This window comes from Falco rusticolus, chromosome 4, assembly GCF_015220075.1.
Source record: "Falco rusticolus isolate bFalRus1 chromosome 4, bFalRus1.pri, whole genome shotgun sequence".
Lineage (NCBI taxonomy): Eukaryota > Metazoa > Chordata > Aves > Falconiformes > Falconidae > Falco > Falco rusticolus.
This window is the reverse complement of record NC_051190.1, coordinates 37,835,113-37,859,834: the sequence shown is the minus strand read 5'-3', so window position 1 is coordinate 37,859,834 and position 24,722 is coordinate 37,835,113. Positions and strand designations below refer to the sequence as shown.

The 24,722-nt window shown below is 50.9% G+C and overlaps 1 protein-coding gene across 1 annotated transcript; it reads left to right on the top strand.

Moving 5' to 3' along the window:
• The first annotated feature begins 52 nt into the window (after window positions 1–52).
• CFAP70 (cilia and flagella associated protein 70) lies at window positions 53–24,719 on the top strand. Its single transcript, XM_037386029.1, has 28 exons — window positions 53–142; window positions 735–861; window positions 2,970–3,156; window positions 3,484–3,579; window positions 3,822–3,901; window positions 4,936–5,112; window positions 5,510–5,692; window positions 6,892–6,983; window positions 8,068–8,167; window positions 9,130–9,264; window positions 10,783–10,950; window positions 11,189–11,269; window positions 11,755–11,846; window positions 14,006–14,066; window positions 15,097–15,288; window positions 15,927–16,058; window positions 16,581–16,706; window positions 17,226–17,359; window positions 17,458–17,573; window positions 17,733–17,924; window positions 18,865–18,972; window positions 19,686–19,774; window positions 20,485–20,637; window positions 21,357–21,518; window positions 21,959–22,048; window positions 23,102–23,203; window positions 23,889–23,936; window positions 24,392–24,719. The coding sequence occupies exons 2-28, from the start codon at window positions 739–741 to the stop codon at window positions 24,470–24,472; spliced, it is 3,300 nt and encodes a 1,099-aa protein (XP_037241926.1). The 5' UTR covers window positions 53–142; window positions 735–738; the 3' UTR covers window positions 24,473–24,719.
• Window positions 24,720–24,722: the final 3 nt, after the last annotated feature.

The following is a 24,722-nucleotide window of genomic DNA, read 5'->3' as shown; positions in this document are numbered from 1 at the left end:
TGCCGAGCTGGGATCTCGCGAGGTCTCGCAGCCTCGCGGGAGCAGCCGCGTCGCCGTGGTTACGCGTGGCCGGCCGCCCCCTGAGGCCAGGCGGCTGCGGGTTCGCGGCCCGGCGCCCCCGGCCGCTCCCGGCACCGGCGCGGTGAGGAGCTGCAGGCCGTACCCCGAGCCTGAGGGCCCGTCGGGCATGGCGGGAGGCTGCCAGCCTCGGGGGGCACCCTACAGCCGGGCTAGGGGGGCTCCAGGCAGCGGGGTGCCGTAGGCTCACGGGGGTTCCTCGGCCTAGTTGTGTCCTGGGGGAGTTTCAGGGGCCTCGGTGCAGCCGAACCTGTGGCGCAGGATGGTCCCGGGTGCCCTGGGTGCCTGTGGGGGCCGCGTGGGGATGGGCTGGCAGCCCCACGGGCTCCCATTTAACTGAAACACGGAGCAGGAGGGAGCGTGGGGCTGTGCCCGGCACTGGGGAGGGCCCTGCAGGGGCCACTGGGCACACGGAGCCTTCCCCTGCGCCCCTGCGTGAAGTTTATAGAGCCGGATAATTTTCACATGACACTTCTCCCTGTCCTACCCCTGCGCTCCTCAGGAGATGCGTCACTGACAGAGCCCTGCGCTTTCAATGGTGTTTTGACAGCCAGGCCCTGAACAATGCTAGCAACCATGGCTGCTCTGTCCTGCAGGCGTTCCTGGGAGAGGAACAGAGCCGTTTCATGTTTCTTTCCTCATTCTTTCTCCTGCAGAGCCATGGAGGGCCCTGCGGGGCTGTCTGCTGGAAAGGAGGCCTCTGGCTTGCCCGCTGCTGCAGCTCTTCCCAGCGAGGCACTGCCAACACCAGTGCAGGTCGCAGTGCTGAAGGCGCAGGACCTGGTAAACAACTTCTGAAAATGTCTCTGCTGGTTTAATAAATGAGGCCAGAGTGATTTGGTGTGCTGTGATCCCGTTCAAGGCCAGGTGTGAAGGGATAAGGCTATAGGAAGGAGCGGTGAGAATGTCAGAGATTCCAGCAATGCCACGCGGTGGCTTCCTGCTCCCTTCTGAGGGCTTGTTCGTGCAAGGATGGACGAGAGAGGATTGATTTCTGAGCTTGATAAAGAGTATGAAAGAGGGAGCACATGGCTAATAGCAAAATTTATCCAGCAGATTGTTCTATTGTGATTCACGTAGACTGGGGAGTGCACTGCCTCAGCAGCAGCCCAGAGGTGCTGTGGTGGAATGTATCTCTGCCTTCTCTGCCTAACTGTATGTAAATGGCAGCTTTTTTAAAACAAAACACAGGCTGATATGAAAAAAATATGTATCAGTGAGACAAATACCTCTAAAAAGGTCTCACCTTGGGTATAAAGTCAGATTGTCATCCCAGCTACAGTGGTTTAAATTGTATTGAAACCAATAGGGTGGCTCTAGCTGTAAAAAGGCAGTGGCTGCAGTGTGGTTACAGGGCAAGACTATGAGCTGGTTCTGATCAAACCTTGCCTACTGTGATTTCCATGTGCTGCGTGAAACACCCAGCTGTCCTTAAAGTCTTCTAGAGGAACTGGCATTTAGGAGGGAATGCGGAGGAGAAGCTCAGCTACTGCTGCAAGCAGAAAAATGCAAATCCCTGCTTCTGCTCTAGCAGGAGACAAAAAAAGCAAACTAAAAGCACCTGCTTTTTTTTTTTTTGCGGTTTTTACACTGTAGTATTTGAGTACCTCTCACACTGATAGATTTAGCAAACAGCATCTTAGGTGAGAAGTATAAGGTAAGAGGAAGAAAAACAGTGCTGAAAAGAGTAGACCTGTGGACTGATTGCATCTGGAATGTCAGTTTGTGGTTCTGATCGCTCCATCTTGAGAAATGGCTGTGGCAAAAGAAGAGGGGCTTGCAGAAGTGGGATAATAAGAACAACAATATGAAAAAAAAATCCAGCTGTAAGAAGTGTGGAATCTGCTTAATTAGAGGTAATGCAGAGAAGGATGAGAGAGGAGTCTAGGATAATTAATGGTACAGAGAAAGGTTAATTGGATGCTTCTGTTTAGCCACTCATAGACTATATGCTCAAGGAGACAGGCAGAAGGACTGGAAATTAAAACCAAGTGAATGAAATCTCTTTTTGTGCAAGAGCCAATATGGTACTAATTACCCCAGTCACATGGAGAGAGGGAGCTGAGGGAGAAGCCCGTGGAGGTTAGACATTCCTGCAGCTCAGGACTAAAGAAAAGCTGGGTTTGGGCACAGTGGTCCTCAAGTTCAGGGCAGCAGCTGCCCTTCCCTGGACAGAGAAGTAAGCCGTGTTTCTCCTTTGGTAACTGTCTCAGCATGTGTTGTGCTGCTGTGGAGGTGCCTGGTGCTGCCTGGACATACGGATCCCCACTGCAACATGCTGTGCTCTCACCACCCCTGTTCACCTGTTTAAGCCCCTCTGCAGAAACATTTTAAAATTCAAACCTTCTCATGTCTGCTTAAAGCAAGTGGTGTGAAGGTGGTGTAAGAACCAATTGCAGAGCTCTCCCAAGAGCTTGCTGGAGCCCTTCTTTGATTTCAAGGTGTTCTGCAGCCACATGATATACACAAGTGTCCTGTGAGCTCAGCCACATAGCTCAGGAGCTACTTTCTTAGGAGATGACAAAAGCCTCAAGCTTCCTGGAAGCACAAAAATATCAGTGGGGTATTTTGGGATCTGCTTTAGATGTGTCTTTCATTGCCTTTCCTGGGGTGAAGCCTGGACCTCTCCATCTCCCTTGCCACAGCCCTTGATAATCCTTGGGGCATCACAGCATGGTGGAGCAGGAAATTTCCCTCTTAAAGACAGGGAAGGGTGAGGTCTTAGCACAGCCAAACTTTGCTCCTCTTCCCTGTTCCTGTAGCGGAACAACCAAAGACCCCAATCGGTGAGCCCTGTCCTGGACACTGAACTGAGCTGCCTGCCAGAGGCAACTTTGATGCTGGGCCTGTTGCTGCAGAGCCAGGTGCTCAGTGTACCATTTGTTTGACAGAAAACTATCAAAAGCGACGTGTCAGTTACTTTGGTGCGTGTGGAGTTCAACGGAGCTATCTTGGGAGAGTCCTCCAAGACTGATGTCTTGCCAAATGGGACAGCAAACTATAATTTCATGACCAGCTTTGAGTGCAGCCCCGATGGGCCCAATTCCTTGGCTGACATTGCGCAAAAACCTGTGCTCTGTAAGTACCTGATGCTGAATTTCCCTCCTTGGAGGTGAGTACTGTCAGCTGCTCCGGTCTGTCTGCCTGCCACAGGAGTCACTTGTTCAAGAATAGCACTTTGGCAGCAGTGGTGGGAGGGTCTCGGAACTTCTGTTCCCATCTCTGCCAGCTGGAAGAATCCTCTTTCATGTTGGCCTGTGCTCCTTGGTTTTGCTGTTCTTGTTGGCCTTGGGAGATGAAGTAGAAGTGTGTGCCAAAGCTGACAATGACCCTTTGCAGCCCCTGAACTGCTGGTCTGAAGCTGTCTGAGAAACTCTGCCAGCTGCTTTTTTTTTATCTCTCTAGTGACAGTGATAGAAGTGTTGCAAAGGGAGAGGAGACAGAAGGAGAAGACCATGCCTCTTGGCCAAGCTGTGGTGGACCTTCTACCTCTGCTGCAAGGTACAACATTGAATTCTGCAACCTCTGTAACCACTTCTTACTCCTTGGCACTTTTTGATCTTTGCTGATGGACCCCTGGTTGTAATTTACGTCCTTTTGACAAAATGCACTTCATAGCATCTCTAGAAAGCTGGGTCCAGGGGAAGAGGGGGTGACATCAGTAGCTCAGCGTTAGGAGTTAGGCCATCATTTCTCTACAGAGCATCTCACTTTATGCTGTTCTCACTCCTGTTTCTTCCCAGGACAGTGTTCGTTTAAGATCTCGACTCCTTTGTATGCAGTGCTTACCTCTCCATTAGAGAGCCTTCACCCAGAGGCCAAGGTATGTGGAATTTGGAACTGTTCCTTCACTCATTTGGCTCTCTGCTGCTTTTTAAGGGGAAGGTGAGCATGACTCAGCCACCTAGCTCATCACGGATATGTTACAGCCCTATATGTTACAAGTTTGGAGGCCTTTCCTGCTCCTATTGATGTCTGTCCCTAGTTGCCTATGATAGGTGAAGTCGTGCTAGGAAATGTTAATGTGTTCAGCTACCAAATTGCTCTGCAAATAATATTCAAGATGGAAAGCATAGTGCTGAAAAACCATAAAAAGGCAAAGGCAGATTACCTGCCCAACTTTATGTGGATAAAATGTCTCAGAGTCCATTATTGTACAAGCTGTGACTGCCTTTCCTGCAAGGTTCTTATTCATTCAGCTGGTTGAAAAGTACCCAGTGAATAAGGCGGGGAATGAAGAATGAGACTGGGAAAATGTGTCTAAGTTTGCTCCTGAGTCTGCCTGCAGTTAGCACTGAGTGATGGAGAGGCAGATATTGCATTAACTTTTCTGTATTTAAGAAGTGTTACACAGTAAGCAAGGTAGGGGGGTGTCCATTAGGGAGCAGAGATAATAAATGCTGATGAGCTGTTTTTTCACTGCACACCATCCATCCAGGTTTGGGACAGGTAATTAAAGATCACACACAGTGCGTGGAGATAGGGCAGAGTCAAAATGCGGCCCTAGCTTGGCATGCTCTGAATCACCAGGGGAAAGTCATTATTTTCCAGCCCTCATGTTCTTCCTCTGTGGCTTGTTTCATGAGACCTTGACTCTCTCTCCCTGGCTCATTTTATGAGACCTTTGGGGCATATGTCATGCCTCAAGCATGCTCCAATTTAAACAAACAAACATCACAATTCAGCCAAATTGATCATGATATTCTTTTCCTATGCTGGTCTGTTTTCTTTTACATCTAAGGTGAGGAATAAGATAACATTATATATTCTGGCCTTGGGCTTGTGCTTGCTTCTCCCTCAAGAGCAGGAGTGTTCTAATTGTCTGGTTATTGGCTCTACTTTATCCTTGTCTCACAGGGTGACCTTGAAGTGACGGTGTGCACCAAAGAGCCCCTGCTTTCTGCGGTGGAGCTTGCAAATGGTAACCTCCTGAGTGTCACGCTGGAGGCAGCTTGTTCTGTCCCAGAAGCGCTTGCTGCCACTGGACCCCTGCAGAACTACATGGCTTGCTTGCAAGTGCCAGCAGCTGGGGAGGTAAGGATTAGTCCAGACACGGTGAGAGGGGTTTTGGCTGCTACACAGGGGGATGTTCTCCCATATTATGCACCGTGGAACAAGTGTCCAGACCCGTGGGGTATACAGCTCCCGTGCTTGTGCCACAGCAGCCTTTGTTGTGAGTGCTCAGGGTCTCTGGTGTGACATATTTCTTTAACACAAAGGTCTGCTCGGCAACATTTGGATTAAAACTGGCAGGTTTTTTCCACACGACTATTTATTTTTTCTCCATTCTTTGTATGCGCATGGTGGAGTGCATTTTCCGAGCCATGCCCCTGCACTGCTGCTTTGCTTTGTTAGACCCAGCTCGGAGCAGCTGGCTCTTGCTCCTGCTCCTGCTGGAAATGCAAGTCCTTTCATTCTCATGTCTCTCTAGAAGGAATTCCCCTTGCTCTTCAAGAATGGCATCCTGAAGCTTGCTGGTGAAAAGGAACCATTACCCAGGCCCAAGAAATGGCCCCTTGATAACATCATGGCCCCTGGCGCTCTGAGCATACCCAACTCCTTCATCACTGGTGGTCCCTATGAGGATGAGGATGGGGAACTCAACAAAAGAGAGGTGACAAAGGACTGGCAGTGTCATGGCTGGAAGAGAACGAGCAAGTCTTAGTGAAGGGACTGAGAAAGAATTGCAGAGACTTGTTATGGGAGGAAGGCGAGTGGTCAGTTCTCTGCGCAGTGTCCAGACACAGAGATGGTTCCCCTGGGACAGTGGGCGTGCTGACTCACCACAGGAGAGTTCCCTAGGGTGTATGTGGCAGGTCTGGTCCCCAGAAAGCTACCCACCCCCGAGCTGCTGGGCTGGGAGTTGTATTGCTGGTGGAATATTGTATTGTATTATTGTCTTGCTGGCAGAAAAGGACCAGGGGGTGCTGGCTGACAGCACTGCTGAACATGAGCCAGCACTGTGGCTGGGGGTGGCCAAGAAGGCCAACAGCATCCTGGCTTGTATCCAAAACAGTGTGGCCATCAGGACCAGGGCAGTGATTGTCACCCTGTGCTCGGCACAGATGAGGCCACACCTCAAATCCTGTGTTCAGTTTTGGACCCCTTGCTACAAGAGGGACATTGAGGTGCTGGAGCATGTCTAGAGAGGGGCAATGGAGCTGGGGAAGGGGCTGGAGCACAAGTCTGATGAGGAGCAGCTGAGGGAACTGGGGTGGTTTCATCTGGAGAAAAGGAGGCTCAGGGGGGCACCTGATCGCTCTCTACAACTGCCTGAAAGGAGGTTGTAGTGAGGTGGGAGTAGGTCTCATCTCCCAAGTAGCAAGAGACGGGACAAGAGGAAATGGCCTCAAGCTGTGCCAGGGGAGGTTTAGATTGGATATTAGGAAACATTTCTTCACTGAAAGGTTCGTCAAGCACTGAACAGGCTGCCCAGGGAGGTGTGGTGAAATCACCATCCCTGGAGGTATTTAAAAGATGTGTAGATGTGGCACTCAGGGACATGGTTTGGTGGTGGGCCTGGCAGTCCTGGTTTAATGGTTGAACTTGGTGATCTTAAAGGTCTTTTCCAACCTAAACAGTTCTATGACTCCGTGATTATCTCCTTGTGAGCCAGGCTTTTAATCCTAATGGGCTCTGGTGTCTGCAGGAAGGGCTGCTAGCTTGCTCTGTTAGGCTGGCCGGGGTGTGGTGAGTTGGAAACCTTTGTATGACTCACATTCTCTCCCAACAAACATTATTAGGCATGAACTGGGGACGAAGCAGGCTGTGGAGATTGCTGTCCTGGCTCTGACCACATACTGTTTCTCACAGGACAGGGAGTTCAGGGTCCGAGCAGAAAGCATGAAGAGAATCATATGGGACATGGAAAGGCGTTGTTACCTGGATCCCGCTGCAGTAGTCACGTAAGGGACCTGAGAACCTCCCTTCCAGCATGGAGCAGTGGGGAGAAAACACCCCAGAATGCACTCAGCTGAGTGACCTAAGGCATGGAGCAGCAACATGCAGGTGTCTCAAACCTCTCACATGGTCAAACCGTGGCTCTGCCTTGCCTCCCATGGCTCCTATGGCTGGCTCTTAGCCAAAGGTGTTCACATGAGCAAGAGAGCAGCTAACTGCCTTTAATTACTGGCAGCAACTTAGTTTTGCTATGGTGGGAGAAGATGAATTAACTGTAGCTGCTGCCTCCAGGCCATAGATGTTTGCTTATGCTGCCAGCAACTGGAATTGGTGACTGTTCCCTCCACGGTCTGAAGGAAGGGGCAGCAGAGTTATGGTGAACAGACATGGAGTAGGGTGGCCCCCACAGCTCTCTTCTGAGCTGCTAATTAAATTTTGCTGAATTCCCAATACAATAAAATCCTTTCACTCCCTGTGGGCCCTCATTTGTTTTCTTATTGAATAAACATTACCTTTAATGACTCCAGATATGCCCAAGATCAGGATGAGTATCCCATTTCTTTTTGAATCTTCCTACGTTCTTGGCCTCAGCTGCGTCACGGCTGTGAGTTTCACAGCTAAATTACTCCTCCTGTGGAATCAGTCCCTTCTATCTGGTTTGATTTTTAACATTTTTCCCCCTACACTTTCATCAGCCTGCCTGCTGGTTTCAGAGTTACCAGGCACATTGAATGGGAGCTCAGGGTCTGCTTGCTCTGTGCAATTCAGGATTTATACCAAATTTAATCATGTTCCTTCTTACTCATTTTATTCCTGAAGTAACCAGGGGAGAGAGAAAACCTAGTGAGTTGCTCTCACAATTGTTTTATGGCTGATTGTGCCATAAATGCACACAGCAGTGGATGGGGAAGAAAATGTACCAAGCCTGCCCCAAAGCATGTGTGTTCCAGTGGCCTAAGGGTGCTTGCTGTGTCCCATTGGTCCGAGCAAACCTGAGGGGTGATGTTTTGGGGCTGCTGGGCAGAAAGGAGGGTGATGGGCTCTCCAGCTTCGTCTCTGCATCTTCTCAGTGCCCTCTTTTGTGTTCAGCCTGCAGAAGCGCATTGCAGAGTGCCAGTACTGGCCCATAGAGGTTTGCATGATGTCTGTGGCCCCATCCAGCAAAGGCAAAACTAGCAAAGCTGACAAGGTAAAAGCGGGGAGGGGTATGTTGTTCTGGCTTGTGGAGCAGCATTGCGTTATCGGGCGTTTTCCTTTCAATGCCTTTGTAATACCAAAACCAGCCTTGAACCAGCCAAAGCAAGTCAGAGAGCTAGAGGCTTTGTAAAGGGATTAATCAGCCTTATAGAGCTGTTAAATAGACAAAGGATAACATTTTTTCCTTATAGCATACAGTCTCGCTGATGTTCTGTGGTAGCTTGGTGGAAAGGGGTAAGGGAAAGCGTGCTTTTTGATAATTAAGGTAATTAATTGAGGGTAATTTATCTTTAGCCAATGGGGTTTTGGAACATCTTGAAGAAATTCACGCCTTCTTTCTCAGAGTGTAAATAAGTTATGCTTTTGCACATAAACTGGGGTGGTTTAACAAAGAAACAGCCCCTTAGCTAATGGTTCTGTTCATGGTGGCTGGTTGTGTGAGAGCTCCTATTCTGTTCCAGGGCAAAGTCATATAGGTTGGTACAAATCCCTTTCAGCACTCGCTGGTGCCAGGACTTTGCAGCTGTGACAGAGATCCTTCTCCCTCACCCTCACCAGTCTGCTGCTAGCCAGGACTCTCAGACCTCATTAACTACATGATTTCTGTCAAATCCAAGATGCACAGCTCTGGCAGGGTCGCTTGGATTTCTAACCACGTGGTTGATAATTTTGCAGCTGTATCTTAAAAAGACCATCCTGGGCAATGGCTTGGTGTGGGCATTAGAGAGAAAAGCTGCCCTGCAGGGATTGGGATAAAATTGATATTCTACATATTAAATGACTCCAGTGTATTCATCCAGGTTGTCTCAGCTGTGTGCCAGTGACGGAGAGCCGCTGGCTCATCAGGTGCATCAGTTTGCTGTGTGGCCTCTTCTTAATGGGATCGGTGACCTTGTTTCCTTAAAGAGAATAACAGTCCGTTCAGTATCTCAGTCCCTTGCTCTGTGTTTCCAGGGAGATGAGGACAAGCAGATTTTCTTCCATGGCGTGGCATATGTCAACATGGTGCCTTTGCTGTGCCCTGGTGTGAAGCAGATCCGAGGTGCTTTTCGTGTCTTTACCTACCAAGACAGTGAGGTGTTTGAGAAGGTGAGAGCAGACCAGACAGCCAGGCTGTGCTGCAGCTCTGCAGTGTTTGTGCAGCGTGGGGTTGGGAGCAGGCAGCGTGGGCAGTGTGGGGTTGGGAGCAGGCAGCATGGACAGTGTAGAGGCTGACTCTGAAACTTCTCTGCCCTTCTGCTGATGGAGAAAAATAACAAGACAAGCTTTTAGGTGCAGACTTCTTAAACACAGGGGATTTCTGGGCATGTATGAGCAGGTTTGGGGGCTGAAAGAGGCTCTGAATTTCACTCCACTCCTTTCTCTGCCAGCAGCTGAGCAGGGAGAGCTATAAGAATGCTCTTCTCTCCCCAGTCTGGAACATGGGCAAATGAACTGCATTGCTGGGAAGAGCAAACAGTGGCTCTAAAAGGATAGCGTTACCCCAGGCAACAACCAAAAAAGCTGTCACTGGAGCTCTTTCAGCTGTAGCTCACGGAGGTTTATTTGCCTTTGCTTTTTTCCCCACTCTGTTACTAAGAGTGACAGTTACATCTCCATTTTCCCACAGTACTGGGGGAACAGACCTGAGCTTCTTTCAGGAGGGCAGATGCACAGCCTGTTCTTTCTGCCCACGTCCCCCGTAGTGCTGCTGCCGGGGCTGCAGCAGCCGGTGAATGACAGCCCTTCTCCCTGCCTCCATGCTCCCACTGGCTGTTGCAAAGCAGGGCTAGGCCCACAGCTGTTGGTGGGTCTCTGCTTCACCACCATGAATAATGGCCTCTTGGCTGCATGGTACTACTTGTCCTGTAGCGTTTATTTGTCACAAGTGAAGTGACACACATGCTCTCTCTGTCGTTCTCATTCTCTGGGTACTTTGGGCTGCTCCTTGGTCTAGGCAGTCTTGGTACAGCTGCTCCATCCTCTCCCCATGATCCCCGCAGTTCTTGCTAGCCCAGCTCATGTACCAGTGATGGCTGGGAGGGAACAGCCTGTCTAGGTGGTCAAACAGTGTGTAAACAATCTGAAAAACCTGTTCCTTGCAATTCACTGATGTGTGTCAGGGAAGCTGCTCTGCACCAGAAGGTGAGCCGTGAGCCAAGAGTCACTGCAGGGCAGGTGGGGGTACCCAAAAAATTACAGGGCAGAGCTGGTGAGGGTAGCCAGGTTCACCTAACAGTCCACACCACCGGGCAAGTCCATAGCCGTGGAATGCAGGTCAGTGGGTCAGGATCAGGGCAGCACGGGCTGGGTTCCAGCATTTCTACCACATAGCTCAGGCAAGAATCAAGGGCCAGTGCCTCAGTGAAAATGCAGCTCACGAGAGAAGACAGGGAGACCTTGCTGTGGCTTTCTCAGGCAGCTTGTTTCATAGTCTAACCTGAGGCTTCACAGCTATATGGTATCAGAACTGGCCTTGAGCACCCGCAACTACACTCCTAGGAGGGGAAGACGAGGTTGCATAGCTTCTTAATGCATTTGGGACCCTGACAATGTGTTTTGTGATGTGAGAGGGGGTGGGGAAGCCTAGTTTGTCCCTTGATTCCCTCTGTTCCCTCTTTATTTCAGACTAAAAGTCAGCACAGTGTTTTCCGGGATCTCAGGACACAGCTCAACCTGACTAAGGAAGGGTCGTGGACCCCAGGGATCAGTACTCCCCTTTCCAGAGCAGTTCCCTGCAAGACTCAGAAGGAAGACAAAGAGATAATCACCAAAGATAAGGATTCCAATAGAAGGGTAAGGTCTAGGGCGGCATCTTGCAACATGGTTGCTCTATTTTCACATCAGAGGTAGCTGGGGCATGCAGAAACCAGGGAGTGACGCTGTGTCGCCTCAGCCAACAGAGAGATAAATTGTTATTTTGAAATTTTAGTACATGCTGCCTGAACAAATGTACAACTTGCATCCAAAACTTGCAAAGGTGTGAGGGTTATTGAATCTGAAACAAGAGATGTCTTTTCTTTTTCTTTAATAGATGTCCAATGCGCCCAAAATCCAGTTGTCAGATGCCAGTGTAGAAGCTAAAAATGACACATATCTCAGCCTTGATGGACAGGTAATTATGTATCTCCAAAAAGAAGGAAAGACTGCTAGACTGCCACTGCACTGGTGTCTCACACCTTTCACGCAATTAAATTCTTCAAGAGTGAGTCGGACAAGGAAAGTTTTATGTAAATGCTGTCCTGGAGTTCTTTCAGTGGCATCCAGCTGGAGGGCAGTCTAGCATTGGGTTAGAAGGTCTCTGTAAATAATCAGGTGTTTATTTAAAAGGGTCCCTTCATGTTTTGGCTTCTTCCTCAAAAATGCATATTCATTCTGCAAGCAGATTGATTATCTGGGCTTTCTCCTTTTCCCTAGACTGGTTTCTTGAGCTGAATTTTGCTGCTGTAAATCATTCTGAGGGCAGGTTATAAAACAAGCTGTGTCTCTGCAGTTTGAAGAGGATTTGCTGAAGATCTGTAGCTATATGCTCAGTCTTTCATCATGTCAGTAATGGCTCTAGACAGCACGACATTGAGAGCGCAATGTTTATCTTCACAGCAATACACTGAAGCAGGAACGTTCCTGGTGATGGAGATAAAGCTGGACAAGGCCTTGGTACCAAAGCGATTGCGAGAGGAGCTCACCAGACGGTGTGTAAAGCTGTGCTGTAATTCTGGGGCTGACAGCTCATTTCTGCAGGATAGAACCAGGGCTGCAGAGCAAGCTCCCCCTCGGAGTGCTGAGGGCCTGAGCCAAAGCCCACTGGAATCAGGAGGAGGATTTGGCCAGACCACTTAAGAGGTGGCATCTGGTGTGTTGGGAAAACACTTCATTCCTCCCAGCTGGCAACTCCCTGCCATTCCTCTCAAAAAGAGAGAACACCAGAGCAGCACAACAGTGTCTGTGTTCCCATCCGGGCTTTGTTTCCCATTAATCCCCATGTGCTTGCCTCTTGCGTGTGATGTTCTGCTGGTTGCTTAGGGCTGGTCACCAGCATGGACTGCCCTGGGTAGCACTGCTCTAACTTCACCATAACATTCTGTCATTTTTTCCTTTTCAGACGTTTTCTCACAGTCTTCTACCCATCCCTTGGCTCTTACATTAGTTTTCACATCATTCTGCTGTAGAGCTGCTCTCTCATCTCTCCTGCTTCGAGTCTTCCGCTGTCTGTTTGATTTGAGGCAGTTTCTTCCTGTCCAGTGGTAGCCCTGCTGCGTTACAGTCTAGGAGAGGCCTAGCATGTATAATTTATTGAATAAAAAAAGAGAAGATGCAGTAAATTAATAAAGTATAACAAGTGCAGGTGGTATTTCTCTCTCAAACAGAAATATAAGCAGCAGCCATTCTTTGAAGGGAAAGTACGTGTGTTGGTTTCTGTGCTGCCTGCTGTCTTCTAGAAAGAACAGGTTGGGGAAGGTGAACCCCCCTTAGAACAGACCTTCTCCTGGCCCTTTTTATACCATTTCTGCTCTACTGCAACTTGCATGAATTCAGCGTAACCCCCCCTTGTTCACCTGCCATGTGCAGCTGCAGATGTCAGGCCTGAAAAATCAGCCCTCCTGAGTCTTGGGAAGGGCTCTGTCTTGGGGGGCTCCAGCTGCTGCCACATACACATGTCCTATCAGACGAGACCAACAGTGGATCTTTTTCTTGAAGGATGTTTAAATACATATCTCAATAGCAAACCATAGCTCGCTTTCTTGGGCTCCATCCAAAATCCTCTCTCATCCTCCTCCTGGCACCCTTCGCTTGCTTTCCACAGGTTGTTGTTGGTTTTCTTTTTCTCTTCTGAAAGTGAAGCAATTTGCTTTTCATCTGTCTCACTGGTAGAGGTAACACATCGGTGATGGATGCTGTTCTGAGGCTGGGTGAGGGTGGGACTGTGAACGTGGGAGCTTGTTCAGTCTTTGTGGCTTCCCAAGGGGTGGTGACGTGTCTGTGCAGAGCACAGGGACTGCTCACAGCCACAGCACTGTGCTGCACAGCAGAGTTTGTCTGGGAGGGGTGGCCAGGGCTCAGGACCTGGAGAAAGCAGCTGGTCTGGGGCTCTGTAAGCTGGCAGGACAGTTACAGGAGTAGTTTGTATTTGGCAGGGAATAATCAAATTGCTTTGCTAATTGCGTAGCAGCCATTACAGGGATGTGACACCTTAGCTTGGTGGTCTGGATTACATTCTAAGGACTGAAGGTGTTTATGTTTAGGTATTGGCAAGCAAGAAATCTTGATAAAAATCTCCATGAATTAAGGCTGTTTTGACACCAAGGATTTTAATAAAATCTTAGTAAAAATTATGGTAATCATAAGGGGGTTTGATCAATACTTGAAAGGTCATTATAACTAGCAGTGCTACAGACAGAGTCAGTATGGTGTCTAGGGGTCAGCGCATGGCCAGCGCATGGCACAGCCACACTGGGCAATGTGGGGAACCGATGGATCTTGGTGACCTGGGTGATAAAGTGATAACATTCTTCAGAGCTTTCCTCAGGTTGGTACCTTTCTTGAGCTGTTTGGGCAGACCCAGGAGGCTGTGAGTTAAAGAAGATCTGCTTCTCTAGGAGAGTGTTTTTGATTGCTAGCAGTAACAAATGTTAACCTTATTATGATGAGCTCTAAGCACTGAATGTAGGTGCCTAGTCTTCACAGTTTATTCTTGGACTGAGACTTCAGTTTCCCTCCCCGGGTCCCTGTGAGGTGTCTCAGGGACATGATGACAAGCTCGAGCCCTTGCACTACAGGCTGCCTGTGCCCAAGACAAGCCAGTGTTGCTGGCAGTGTGTCTGGCTGATCTCTTCTGTTCTCTTGTTGACAGGGTCAAGCAGATGATTCCTCCTCGCCCTCCACTGCCTCCCTGGACTGCAGGAGCCAAGAAGGTAAGTGCAAGTTCCTGTGACCTTGCCCCTACTCTGCCACCTCATCCCTCACACAGGAGAATCAATCTCAGCCCTGCAGCAGTATGTAGGTGAGGTTTGAAGAGGAAATAAACAGAAAAGAAAACTTCTGGATGTACTTTCACAGTAGTATGCCTTGGGAAGGTGTTCCTGGGCTGTCACTCACGTTCACAGCCCATACAAAGGGGAGAGATGTAGCAAAGGCAGGGAAGGCAGCAGTGTAGGGGTGATTGGAAAGAAATGGGATGCTGGGGAGGGAGGCTACCAGAACCTTATGTTTACCCTGAGCAGTCCCAGCACTTTCTTGTCTCAGACTAGCTCATGTGCTTCATCAGACCCAGACAAACGTGAACAGAATCAGCCCCAACTGCTCTCAGGTCACCCAGAATTTTTGAGGACTTTTGTGTGTGCGACATCCTTAGAAAATGGTCTGAGAGTGCTGGCTCATCTTCTGTGGGTACAGAACAGCCGTCAAAGGAGAATGTCCTTGGATGGCTTCTGGGTGATTGTAAATTCAAAGCAACAGTGGGAGAAGCAGCAGCACTTCAACAACTGACCCCAGTGGTGATGCAGAATTGTGTTGTGCTGGACTGTGTGGAGTGCACAGTGATACATTTTGATTGTCACAGCACATGGAAGCTTCTGCCACTGAGATTAGGGAGATTACAGACTCTGCTGAAGAGGGCTGGCCCATGGGTTTAAAAAGCTCCCAGCAGATGAGATATAATTTACTTACAGCCAGTTATACTGCTATAGAAGAGACAACAACGACTGAAATACTGGGTTCTGATGGAAAAATACAGCAAGAGCAATATTTAATTGTGAAGGAGCTCTTTTGTATTTACATGTAGATATTTCGCAGCCCTCAGGCATGGGCAGGAAAGGATGCATGACAGATTAATTGAGACTTGAGTCAGGTGGAGTTTATGGGAGGCGTGGGCTCTGCCAAATAAAATACATTTCAAGGTTGATGGCATAAGTGACTTGTTAAGTTTGATTATTTGTTTCCTAGGCAGTGGAAGATTATCACAGCCGTGTCATGAACATTGCTGTTGCCATCCTAAGTGAATACCATGAGCTCTTTGGGAAGCAGCTGCCTGACCAGGGAGCAACAGACCACCAAACCCTGGAGGAACAGAAGCGGCAGCTCAACTTCGCGCTCAATAGTTCTGGCAAATATTTTGCTTTTAAAGAACAGCTAAAGGTAGAGTCCATTTGTGCTTTTTGCTTCCCTGCTTGTTTTGTTCTGGCAGTTTCTCAGTGAGGAGCTGCTGCTTAGGATGTGACTTAGGATGTTGTGTTGCTCCAGAATCCCGGCCACCTGCAGCTGTTGCAGTGGGCAGAGGGGGAACAGGTTTTCCCTCTAAGGGAGCAGGCACCAAGTTGCTTCAGTCACACATCAGCAGAACTGTTCCTGTCAATGGGGAGGACTCCAAAGCTGGTCACATGCATTTGCCCCATGCTCATAGCCTGAGGAAGGCAAAGCTTACTGCTCTTGCACACTCAACAGTCTGCCCTAGCACAAAAAGGGGGTTCTCCCCTCTCAGCTGGTCAGCCTCGGCCATGCTTTGCCCAGAGACCCCCTCTTTGTGCCAAGGGGATGAGTTTTGGCAGATGTTGCCCCTAAAGGGGCATGGCTGTGTCAAGAAGAGCCAAGGTTGGGAGGTGGGAAAAGAATTCACTCCTTTTTTTTTTCACTTTTATTAGTGCTGGGCTGGATTTCTTCCTCAGAACTAAGCTGGAGCTTCAGACAAAATCAGTGTGTTCTGGCTCTGCATGATTACAGAACTGGTGGGTGGCACAGGGGGGTCTGCCTTGTCCAACTGTCACATGCCTCCATAGTATGCTGTAGTGAAGATTGTGAGGGAGAAATACCTGAAGACCACAGCATTTGAGACCCAGGAGCAGTTCCAGGCATTTCTGAGTGAGCTCTACGTGTACCTCGTGGACCAGATGCACATAGCCCTGAACCAGGTGGGGAGAAACCTGGGTGATGTGGGACACGACTTCACTGTAGATCCAGGGCTAGACACTGCGTCTAGTGAAGCAGGGGGACTTTTGCCTTCAAGGCAGAAGCAGGCTCATGCTTTCATTTGCTGTAGTTAACACGTGGGCCCCGAGCCACACTCAGGGGCAGGGTCCAGTGCATCTGTATCCCACTGCTATGAAATCCTTATGGTGGGATATGTGTGAGACACCATTAGTAAAAGCTGCTGTGGCTGGTTCAAGGTGAGGGGGGCTGGGTCCATGCCCTCTGCCATGCACCCGAGCAGAGCACAGACCTTCTAGCATGAGCTGGGGTCACCAGTAAGTGACACCACAGAAGTTTGACATGGTTTTATTCTAGGGGATGCTTTTACTTGTCATAACTGCAAATAATAGATATTGCCTTGTCCCTGTGTGGCAGAGGTACCACTGGGGACTGCTGCTGTACTGAGATTGTGTGAACAATTCTTACCCTCCCCAGGGCTAACGCTCTGTCTTGCTCCCTACCAGCTACTGTCTGAGGAAGCTGCTCCTCCTGCTCCTCCATCCTGCACGACTGAGGAGCAGCTCTGGCTCTTTGCTCGTGAAGCTGAAGTCAACAAAGACTACAAGCTGGCATCTCTCTACTACCAGCAGGTAAAGGAGCCCCTGTTCTTTCCAGCTGGTGTGTCTGGGCTGGCAGCCAGCACGCCATCGCAGTGGCGTGGGGCCCGTGTTGCTGACAGCTCAGCCAGCCCTGACTGTGGTGTAGGGAGGAAGGAGCTGAATCCAACCAGGATACTCAGGCAGAATATGTGAGGGATTTTCTAGGGAGATGCTGCTCTCTGGAGGATGTGAGATAGAGCCTGGCCAGGTCACTGAGAATTTCAGCCTCGAGGCCAGGCAAAATGGGATGGTCCTAAAGGTGTGCTGGGTCAGTACTGGGAACACAGCCCTCTTAACAGGAGGCTAGGAGGAGGTCAGCTGAACCTGGAGGACATGTGTTAGGTGAAGGAGGCTTAGAAGAAGCCCAGCACAATCCCAGCGTGTGATAGACAAGGGCTTGGGGTGGTCAGAGGGAAGATGTAGTCATTCCAGAGTTGTCCCCCTGCTCCGGTGTGTGTGCTGAGCATGACTGCAGCAGTCTTCACTCCAACGATGATCTCTTTTGTCTAGAGGATAGCTCAGGACCAGCGCAACATCCAGTACTGGCTGGACTATGGAGCATTCTGCCTTCTGGTCGAGGAAAAAACCAAAGCCCAGGAATGCTTCCAGCAGGCTCTTTCTCTGAACCCCCATCATATCCAAAGGTGCTGAGTGCCTCCAGAGGGTGGGAGGCAGGGTCGGGGGTGTCCCCTGCACCACTGCCTGGGCCCTGCAAGGCTAACCTGTCTGACCCTGTCCCTAGCTTGCTGCTCTGTGGGATTGTGGCTGTGGTTCTGCAGCACTATGAAGAGGCAGAGATTTTCTTTGAGGATGCCTGCTGCTTGGAGCCATCCAGCATTGTAGCCTGGACACTTTCAGGTACAAAAGCAAGCCGGCCCGTGTGCTCAGGGTGTTCCTGTAGAGCCCAGAATTGCTTCTGCCCCAGTCCTGTTCCCCCTGCTCTAATCTGAGGTGCTAAGGGAAGGATTTTGCTATGGGTTGCTTGTCTGTTTATGCTGCTTATTCTGTCTCCCATAGGTTTGTTTTATGAGCTGCAGAATAGTAATATTCAGGCAGAAATGGCCTTCCGTGAGGCTAAGAAGCTACTGCAAGCACAGCTCGCCAAGGAGAGGAGCATCACTGAGGCTGCTGAGGGAAAAGGAGAGAAAAAGCACATTTCTGCTGGGTGTGTGAGGTCTCCCAGACCAGGCCCAGAAGAGTGCTTGCCAGGTAACACCGGGCAAAACCAGGAGTTTCTTTTTGCACCAGCAAGGTGGGGGCTCACTGCAGCATGGAGATGCTGAACAGTGGAAGGAGAGGGGAAATTTCGAAGTATTTCTAAGAGGAGAAATACGAAGCGTAAAGGAATGTGATGTGAACTGTGAGCTAGAGTAGACAGATCACAAACTACACCAGTGAGAGACAACAGTGGCAAGTATGCTGCTTTAAATGATGAAGTCTTCTAAAAGCAGCACAGCCGGTGCCTTGTCTTACCCGCAGCCTAGCAAAGGGACCAGACTTTGCATTTAGGTTTCTGCTCCAGCCCAGTGCTGCTGATATACTGGTGTGTGGGCAGTGGCCGGGTTGGCTGGGGGAAGCGAGCGTATTTTGAGCTGCCCCTGTGACAGTCATACATTAGGGTCATTCAGGTTTAGCTTTCATGAAAGCTGTTGCTGTGACTTCCCAACACAGCTTGGAAAGCACTGCCTCACCAATTTGAAGGGCAAAACAGCCTGAACCGAAGGCTTACTTCAGAGCCTTGCTGAGTCCAGCCTCCCTCTGAGCCCAGACTTTCTGTCCTGAGTTCCAAATATTTGGCTAGGTTGTGGCAAATGGTAGCTGGCTTTATTTTTACCATTATCACCACTCCATGCAAAGTGCCTCAGGCAGGCAGGCTTGGCGTCATATGCTTTTTTTTGCCGTTTTTGATTATAAGAGAAGGGGTATTGCCTCATTTATACCTGTTTATAGCTTCACATGGCAATCTTGTACTCAAAACCCCAGACCCAGGTTTTGCCTCCTGCAAAGAAATTTCTTCCTTGTTCTGAAAATGTGATAGATCTTTTATATTTTCCCTCTTCCCTATTCCTGTGGAACCATGCTCCAAAGCAGGCAGTTTATGGCAAACTCTTTGCTTGCACCTAATGATTGTTCGGGGGTTTCATTCCAGGGGAGGTTCCAGATGGCTCAGCTGGCAAACTGCCAGAGGCGGTGGAGCCTGCACTGGCCTGCGTGGCACCCAAGGAAGAGGCTACTGCACCAGAGGCAGCCCTGAAAGGTCAGGAGATGGGGACTTGGCGTGTGAAGGAGATGGCCTTGTGCAATTAGTGGGGAGGAGAGTAACTTGGGAGCACTGAGCTGTGGCCATCCTGAAGGCAAGATACCAAGGCTTGTTCTCTGTCCCTAGCTGGGGAATCTCCAGGCAAGGCAGATTCATCCTGATTTTTAGAGCAGCACGTCTCAGGATGGACAGCCAGTGGGTGAACGCAGCTCCCTCCTTATGTATTGCTGCACCCAGCAGCCTTTGTTGGCTGCTCAGATATCTCCCTTCTGAGACGCCAGCTCTGTCCCTGTGGATCTCCTCTAGTCATGTGTTGTGTGATCTGCCTTCTCTACAGCTCTACAGGGTGGCAAAGAGATGGCAGTGCTGGGTGCTTCAGGCCCGGCTGGGGCCTGAAGTTTGGGGAGGCAGGGGCTTCACTTTAGTTAACTCTGACAAGCTTCAATCATAAATTCCTACCTTTTCTTCCTATGACTTTGGACTGGAAAATTAGTGGGTCAAGAGCATTGTTTCTTTTCACATCTCTTACAAAACTTAAGCCCTTCAGAAAGAAATGCTGAGTTAATCTCTGCTTCAGCCTCCCCTGCCACCTCCTGGGTTTTACATTGTGTTGCTGGGATTCCTCTGTCCCTGGCAGGGTCTCAGCCCCGACCCTTGCTTCAGAAACAAAAAGCCCATTTTAGGACTGATGGAGATAAGTTTTCTTGCAGCACCATCCCCTGGCTCAGGACTTAGCCAGCCTCCCTGCACAATCTTCATGAAGGCAGTGGAATTCCTCATCAAGGTCAATGCCATCCAGGTCAGCTCAGTGTGGGGTGGAGGAGTGGGCAGAGAGATTTGGTCTCCTTCCCTGCATTATTGCTAAAGAGCTGGTAGCAAACTCCAGCAAGCCCTTCTTGGGCTCAGAGAATAAGCTGTGGCTACCCCAGATGCTGAGCACAAGAGGGAACAAAACCTCAGCTGCCCAGAAATGGAAAACTGTGGCCAGGCAGAATATTCAGACCAAAACGCTGGTTGTGGACACAATGATCTCAGGCAGGCGAGGTTCTCGGGCTGCCTCAGCTTAGCGCTGCTTGCTAGGGAGGGAATGGCCGAGTCAGAAATGGTGCAGATGTGCTCTTCTCTGTACGTTCAGAGATGAGATGCATTATTGTGATGCTTCCAAGATGCCAGTACTCCTTTCTTCTTTCAGATGCTTGTGTATGTCAGAGTAATTTTTTGTGTCACCTGTGGAATGTCTCTGTCCCACACAGTCATCTCTGTGGGATCTCTCTGACTGCCATGTTATGCTGCCTGCCTTAATTTTACATGGCACAAAGAGTTGCTTAAAGCAAAACAAAACTAGAAGTAATGGAGGAAAATATTCAAAGGGCGGGGGAGGGGAAGTATCTCCTGTTTTCTGTTCATGGAAGTCAAATAAGTGCAAGTCAGCCCTCCTGCCATGTCCTTCTGGGGGTGCCTGTGGTTTGCCTGCTCTCCTAACCACGACGCTGTGCTGTTCCTCCACAGTTTGTTCACAGGGCGCTGGCCCATGAGCTGCTGAGCCTTCAGGGAGGTCCCTCCTGTGCGTACTACCTGGCGCTGGCCCAGACTTATATGCTGAAGGAAGAGCTCTCCAAATGTGAAGAATGTCTCTGTGAGGCTGTTAGAATTGACTGCATGGTAATTCTGTGTGTGTCCCTGAGCACGCTGTCCTGAAGCAGGACACTGGCCAAACACCACAGCAGGCTCCACCTGCGTTGTTGCTGCATGTGAACCTAGACACCATGCTTCATTTGTACTTGAGCAAATCTAATGTTAGTCCGCAGCAATTTCTGCAGGGGAGGACAGTCATAGCTAATGAACCACATCAGGCTGTGGCTGTGGCACTGCCCTCCTCATTACGCTGCTTATTACTTGCCTTCTGTAATCTCCTGCACAGACAGGCGACATTTCTGAGCACGGACTCCTCTCTCTCTCTGCAGCATCTGCCTTTCTTTTCCCTTTGAACAGGTATATCCTGATCATGTTTCCTTCTGTTGATGAGTCAGGCTCTGTTTCATGAGAAACAGGGTTGCTATTCAGCAGAGAGGGAAGGTGGGTTTGGGGAGTCAGGTTGAATGGAAGGCAGAAGGAAGCTGACACCTCCGACTGCTGTTTGCGTACTCACCGTACCTGGGGAGCCTTGCATGGGCCAGGGCACCATGCAGGGGAAGGCTGGAGAGGGCTCCCAATGCAGGCTTTATGACTTGTGATTAGTTTTGTACATAAAATCTGCCCTGCTATGATTAAACACTGATCAGCTCTTCCTTTCTGCTGAGTACAGGGGTCCCTGCCCCTCTCCTGGGTCTCTCTCCCTCCCATCTCCTGGCCACATCTCACTCCTGGTTTTGTGTGCACAGAATCCAAACGTCTGGGCTCAGAAAGGGCACCTGTGCTACCTGAAGAGGGACTTTGGTGAGGCAAAGGAGTGCTACGAGCGAACCATCAGTTTTGTGGAGGATGCTGCAGATATGCACTTTGTCTACCTGCGCCTGGGCTCCATCTACCTGGAAGGGAAAGAGGTGAGGAGCCAGTGTGAGTGGTGGAAGGAAATTTGCCACAAAGCAAATCACGGGAGATTCCAGACTCCATTATCTGTAGCTATAGCCAAGATCTCACAACACAGCAAACCCTTCTGCAGAGGTCGCCTCCTTAGAGCATGGGCCTGCCCTGTTCTTTTGTGCCAGCTCCAGGTCCCAGCTGCTACGTCTCAGGGTGCTGCTGAGCCTTTTCTCATCGTGCTAGCAATGAGAGTGACTTCTACATTACTGTGTTAGAACCAGGCAGCACAGAGCCACTGCATCAGGGGCAGCGGGCAGGCTCTCAGCCCCCCGGCAGCAGTGGGGATGGTGGCTCTGAGCCCCCTGGAGATATGGGGTGTTTGGCAAATTCTGGGGGGAGAGCTGTCTGCGGGGTGATGCTTTTGATGCAGAGAGAAACCCGATTGTCTCTCTCCTGGTAGTATGGCCAGGCAAAACAGACCTACCTGCTCGCCTGCAAGAACTCTGCGTCCTGTCTCACCTGGCTGGGAGTGGGAATCGCCTGCTACAGGGTAAGTGCAATTACCTTCAAGTCATCTGCGTTTTAATTGGTTCTGTGGCATGGGATGCAGGGCTTGCTTTTACATGATCCCTTTTAATGAAGTAAAGCTTGGCTGCCTGTGAAACCAATGCTCCTGAAGGCCATCATGTGCTGTGTGCTGTCACAGTCCCAGCGTGGCACCCCGGGCTGCTCATACAGGAGATGTCAGGAGACAGCCACCCTCAGCAGCCGCCCTGGGAGCAGCAATCCTTCCCCCCTCATCCCGCTGCCAGGGCCTGCCAGCACCTCCCTCGCCAGGATGTCATGGCAAGCACGTAATCTGGGCCTGGGCTTCGCTCGGAGTGCCTGCCTGTGCATGACCTGCATGTCGCTGTGAAAGAATTGAGCAGAATGGCAGCAAAGAGGAATCTCAGTGCTTTCCCTGCCCAAAGGAATTCAGCGCCTCTGGAGGGCTGCCAAGGACACCCAGCCACCAGCAGCATGGTATCTCCCAGGGGTACACTTTGTGAGGTTCCTCCAAGGGGGTTTGGCACAGGGAAGCAAATAGAAGGAACTTGAACTTCTGTTGCCCCCTTGGCCAAATGTGTACCTCCTGGGAGGCTGCAGACTCCAGCCAGGGAGGTGAGCAGTGGCCTGGGGGCTGGCTGCAGCCCTCGAGGCACCAGCTACCCCTGCCTCCCAGGAGCCAGTGTGCAGCAGGAATAGGGGTCAGGACCAGAGTCATGTTTCCTCGTGGAGCTGTACCATGGTCCCCAGAGCAGAGGTGAAGGCATTTGTGCTGCTTTGTAATTGTGCTGATTTGTAAACAGTGTGTGCTCCCACCGGGATCAGTAGTCAATGGTGAAAGGCTTGTGCTCCAGACTGGGAGAGCTGGATGCTGGCACTGAGGATAACTGGTTGCCTTTGCCCTAAATCCTTTCCCTGCATCCCTATCAGGGAAACCCTGCTAAATGTTTTTCTTGCACTGATTTCTTCAGCTGTAAGAGCAGATGCCCATTCAGTTCTGAAGCACTTTCTGCCTGCTGTTTGCCTTTTGTTCGCACCTCTCCTTCTCTCCTTCAAGCTGGAAGAGATGGTGGAAGCAGAAGATGCTCTCTCCGAAGCCAATGCCCTAAACAACACCAATGCTGAAGTGTGGGGATATCTCTCCCTCATCTGCCTGCAGGCGAGTGCCCAGCCAGCCAGCTACTCCCACCGCCAGCCTGATACAGTGGGCAGGTTTCTCAGCATCTGTTCACGAGCCTGAATAACGTGTTGTAGATCATGTTGTTCAGCCCGGAGGAGACAAGGCTCTGGGGAGACCTTACAGTGGCCTTTTAATACCTAAAGGGGGCTTATAAGAAAGATAGGGGTGAACTTTTTAGTAGGGCTCATAGTGATAGGACAAGGGGGAATGGCTTTAAACTAAAAGAGGGTAGATTAAGCTAGATATAAGAAGAAATTCTTCACTCTGAGGATGCTGAGGCGCTGGCCCAGGCTGCCCAGATCAGCTGTGGGTGCCCCATCCCTGGCAGTGCCCAAGGCCAGGCTGGACGGGGCTGGGAGCAACCTGGGCTGTGGAAGGTGTCCCTGCCCATGGCAGGGGGCTGGAACTGGGTGATCTTGAAGGTCCCTTCCATCCCAAACCATGCTGTGATTCCATGATCTCAGTGGTAAAAATAGTTGGGGGGCAGTGCTCAGGGAAAGTGAAGTGTTTGGACGACAAATGCAGTGCCCTTCCTCATTGCTCATCATTGCTCGATGCACTTACTCCTCCCCTGGGCCACGTCCTGAGCTATGATACAGCCCCGAGGGCCGGCACCTCTCCAGTGGGATGGTTTCCTCACTAACCTCTTGTGCCATTTCTCCAGGGAGGACGGCAGCTGGAGGCAGAGCAGTGCTACAAATACACCGTCAAGGTTTGTCCCCCTGCACTGCTGCGGGGCAGGCAGGGCAGCGTGTAGGCGGCCAGCAAGGCGGGAGGTGCCCAGAGCATTGCCACAGCACAGAGCCCTTGCCGCCTGCAAGTTTAAGTGTGGCACGTTAGAGGTGACATACGGAGATGGGGCACGGCTAAGGCAGCTGGCCCTTCCTGAGCTCTTCCTCTGGCTGCTCCCCTCCCGTTGGGTGCCCTGCTCCCATTGGTGTCCCAGTTCCCGTTGGGTTCCATTGGGTGCTCCCGCTCCCGTTGGGTGCTGCTGGCCCCCCGGCCCATCACTGACACCAGCAGGGCAATGAACGAGCTGTTTCCTGGGGAGTCCGCGGGGGTCGCAGCTCCCAGCCCTGCAGCCGGCGGGTGGGTGTGGGTGTCTGGGTATGGGTGCCTGGGGGCCCTGGGCCGGGCCTGACCCCCCATCTCCGTCCTTCCCTGCAGCTGGGCCTGAGGAACAATGCGCTGCTGCGGGAGATCCACGCGACCCAGCACCGGCTGGGCTTCGGCAACCCGTCCCTCTGAGCCCATCCCCCAGAGCCCCCCATCCCCCTGAGCCCCCCCATCCCCCCGAGCCCCCCCATCCCCCTGAGCCGCCCCCCCTCGGCACTCTGAGCCTCGTGGCCCTCTGAGCACTACCGCCCCCCCGGCAACTCTGAGCACCCCCCGGTCCTCTGAGGCCCCCGCCCTTTGAGCCCCGCGTTCCACATAAACCGCCCGTGTCCCGACAGCTCGCTCCCGCCTGTAACGCGATCGCCGCCCCCAGGCCCGGGCC

What these genes read in the sequence shown, in the direction of transcription:
- CFAP70 (XM_037386029.1), top strand. Translation starts at nt 739, where the DNA reads ATGGAGGGCCCTGCGGGGCTGTCTGCTGGAAAGGAGGCCTCTGGCTTG. An exon ending in TGCGCAAAAACCTGTGCTCT is followed by an intron (nt 3,157 to 3,483) that starts GTAAGTACCTGA and finishes TTATCTCTCTAG; the next exon opens with TGACAGTGATAGAAGTGTTG. An exon ending in CTTTTAAAGAACAGCTAAAG is followed by an intron (nt 15,289 to 15,926) that starts GTAGAGTCCATT and finishes ATGCCTCCATAG; the next exon opens with TATGCTGTAGTGAAGATTGT.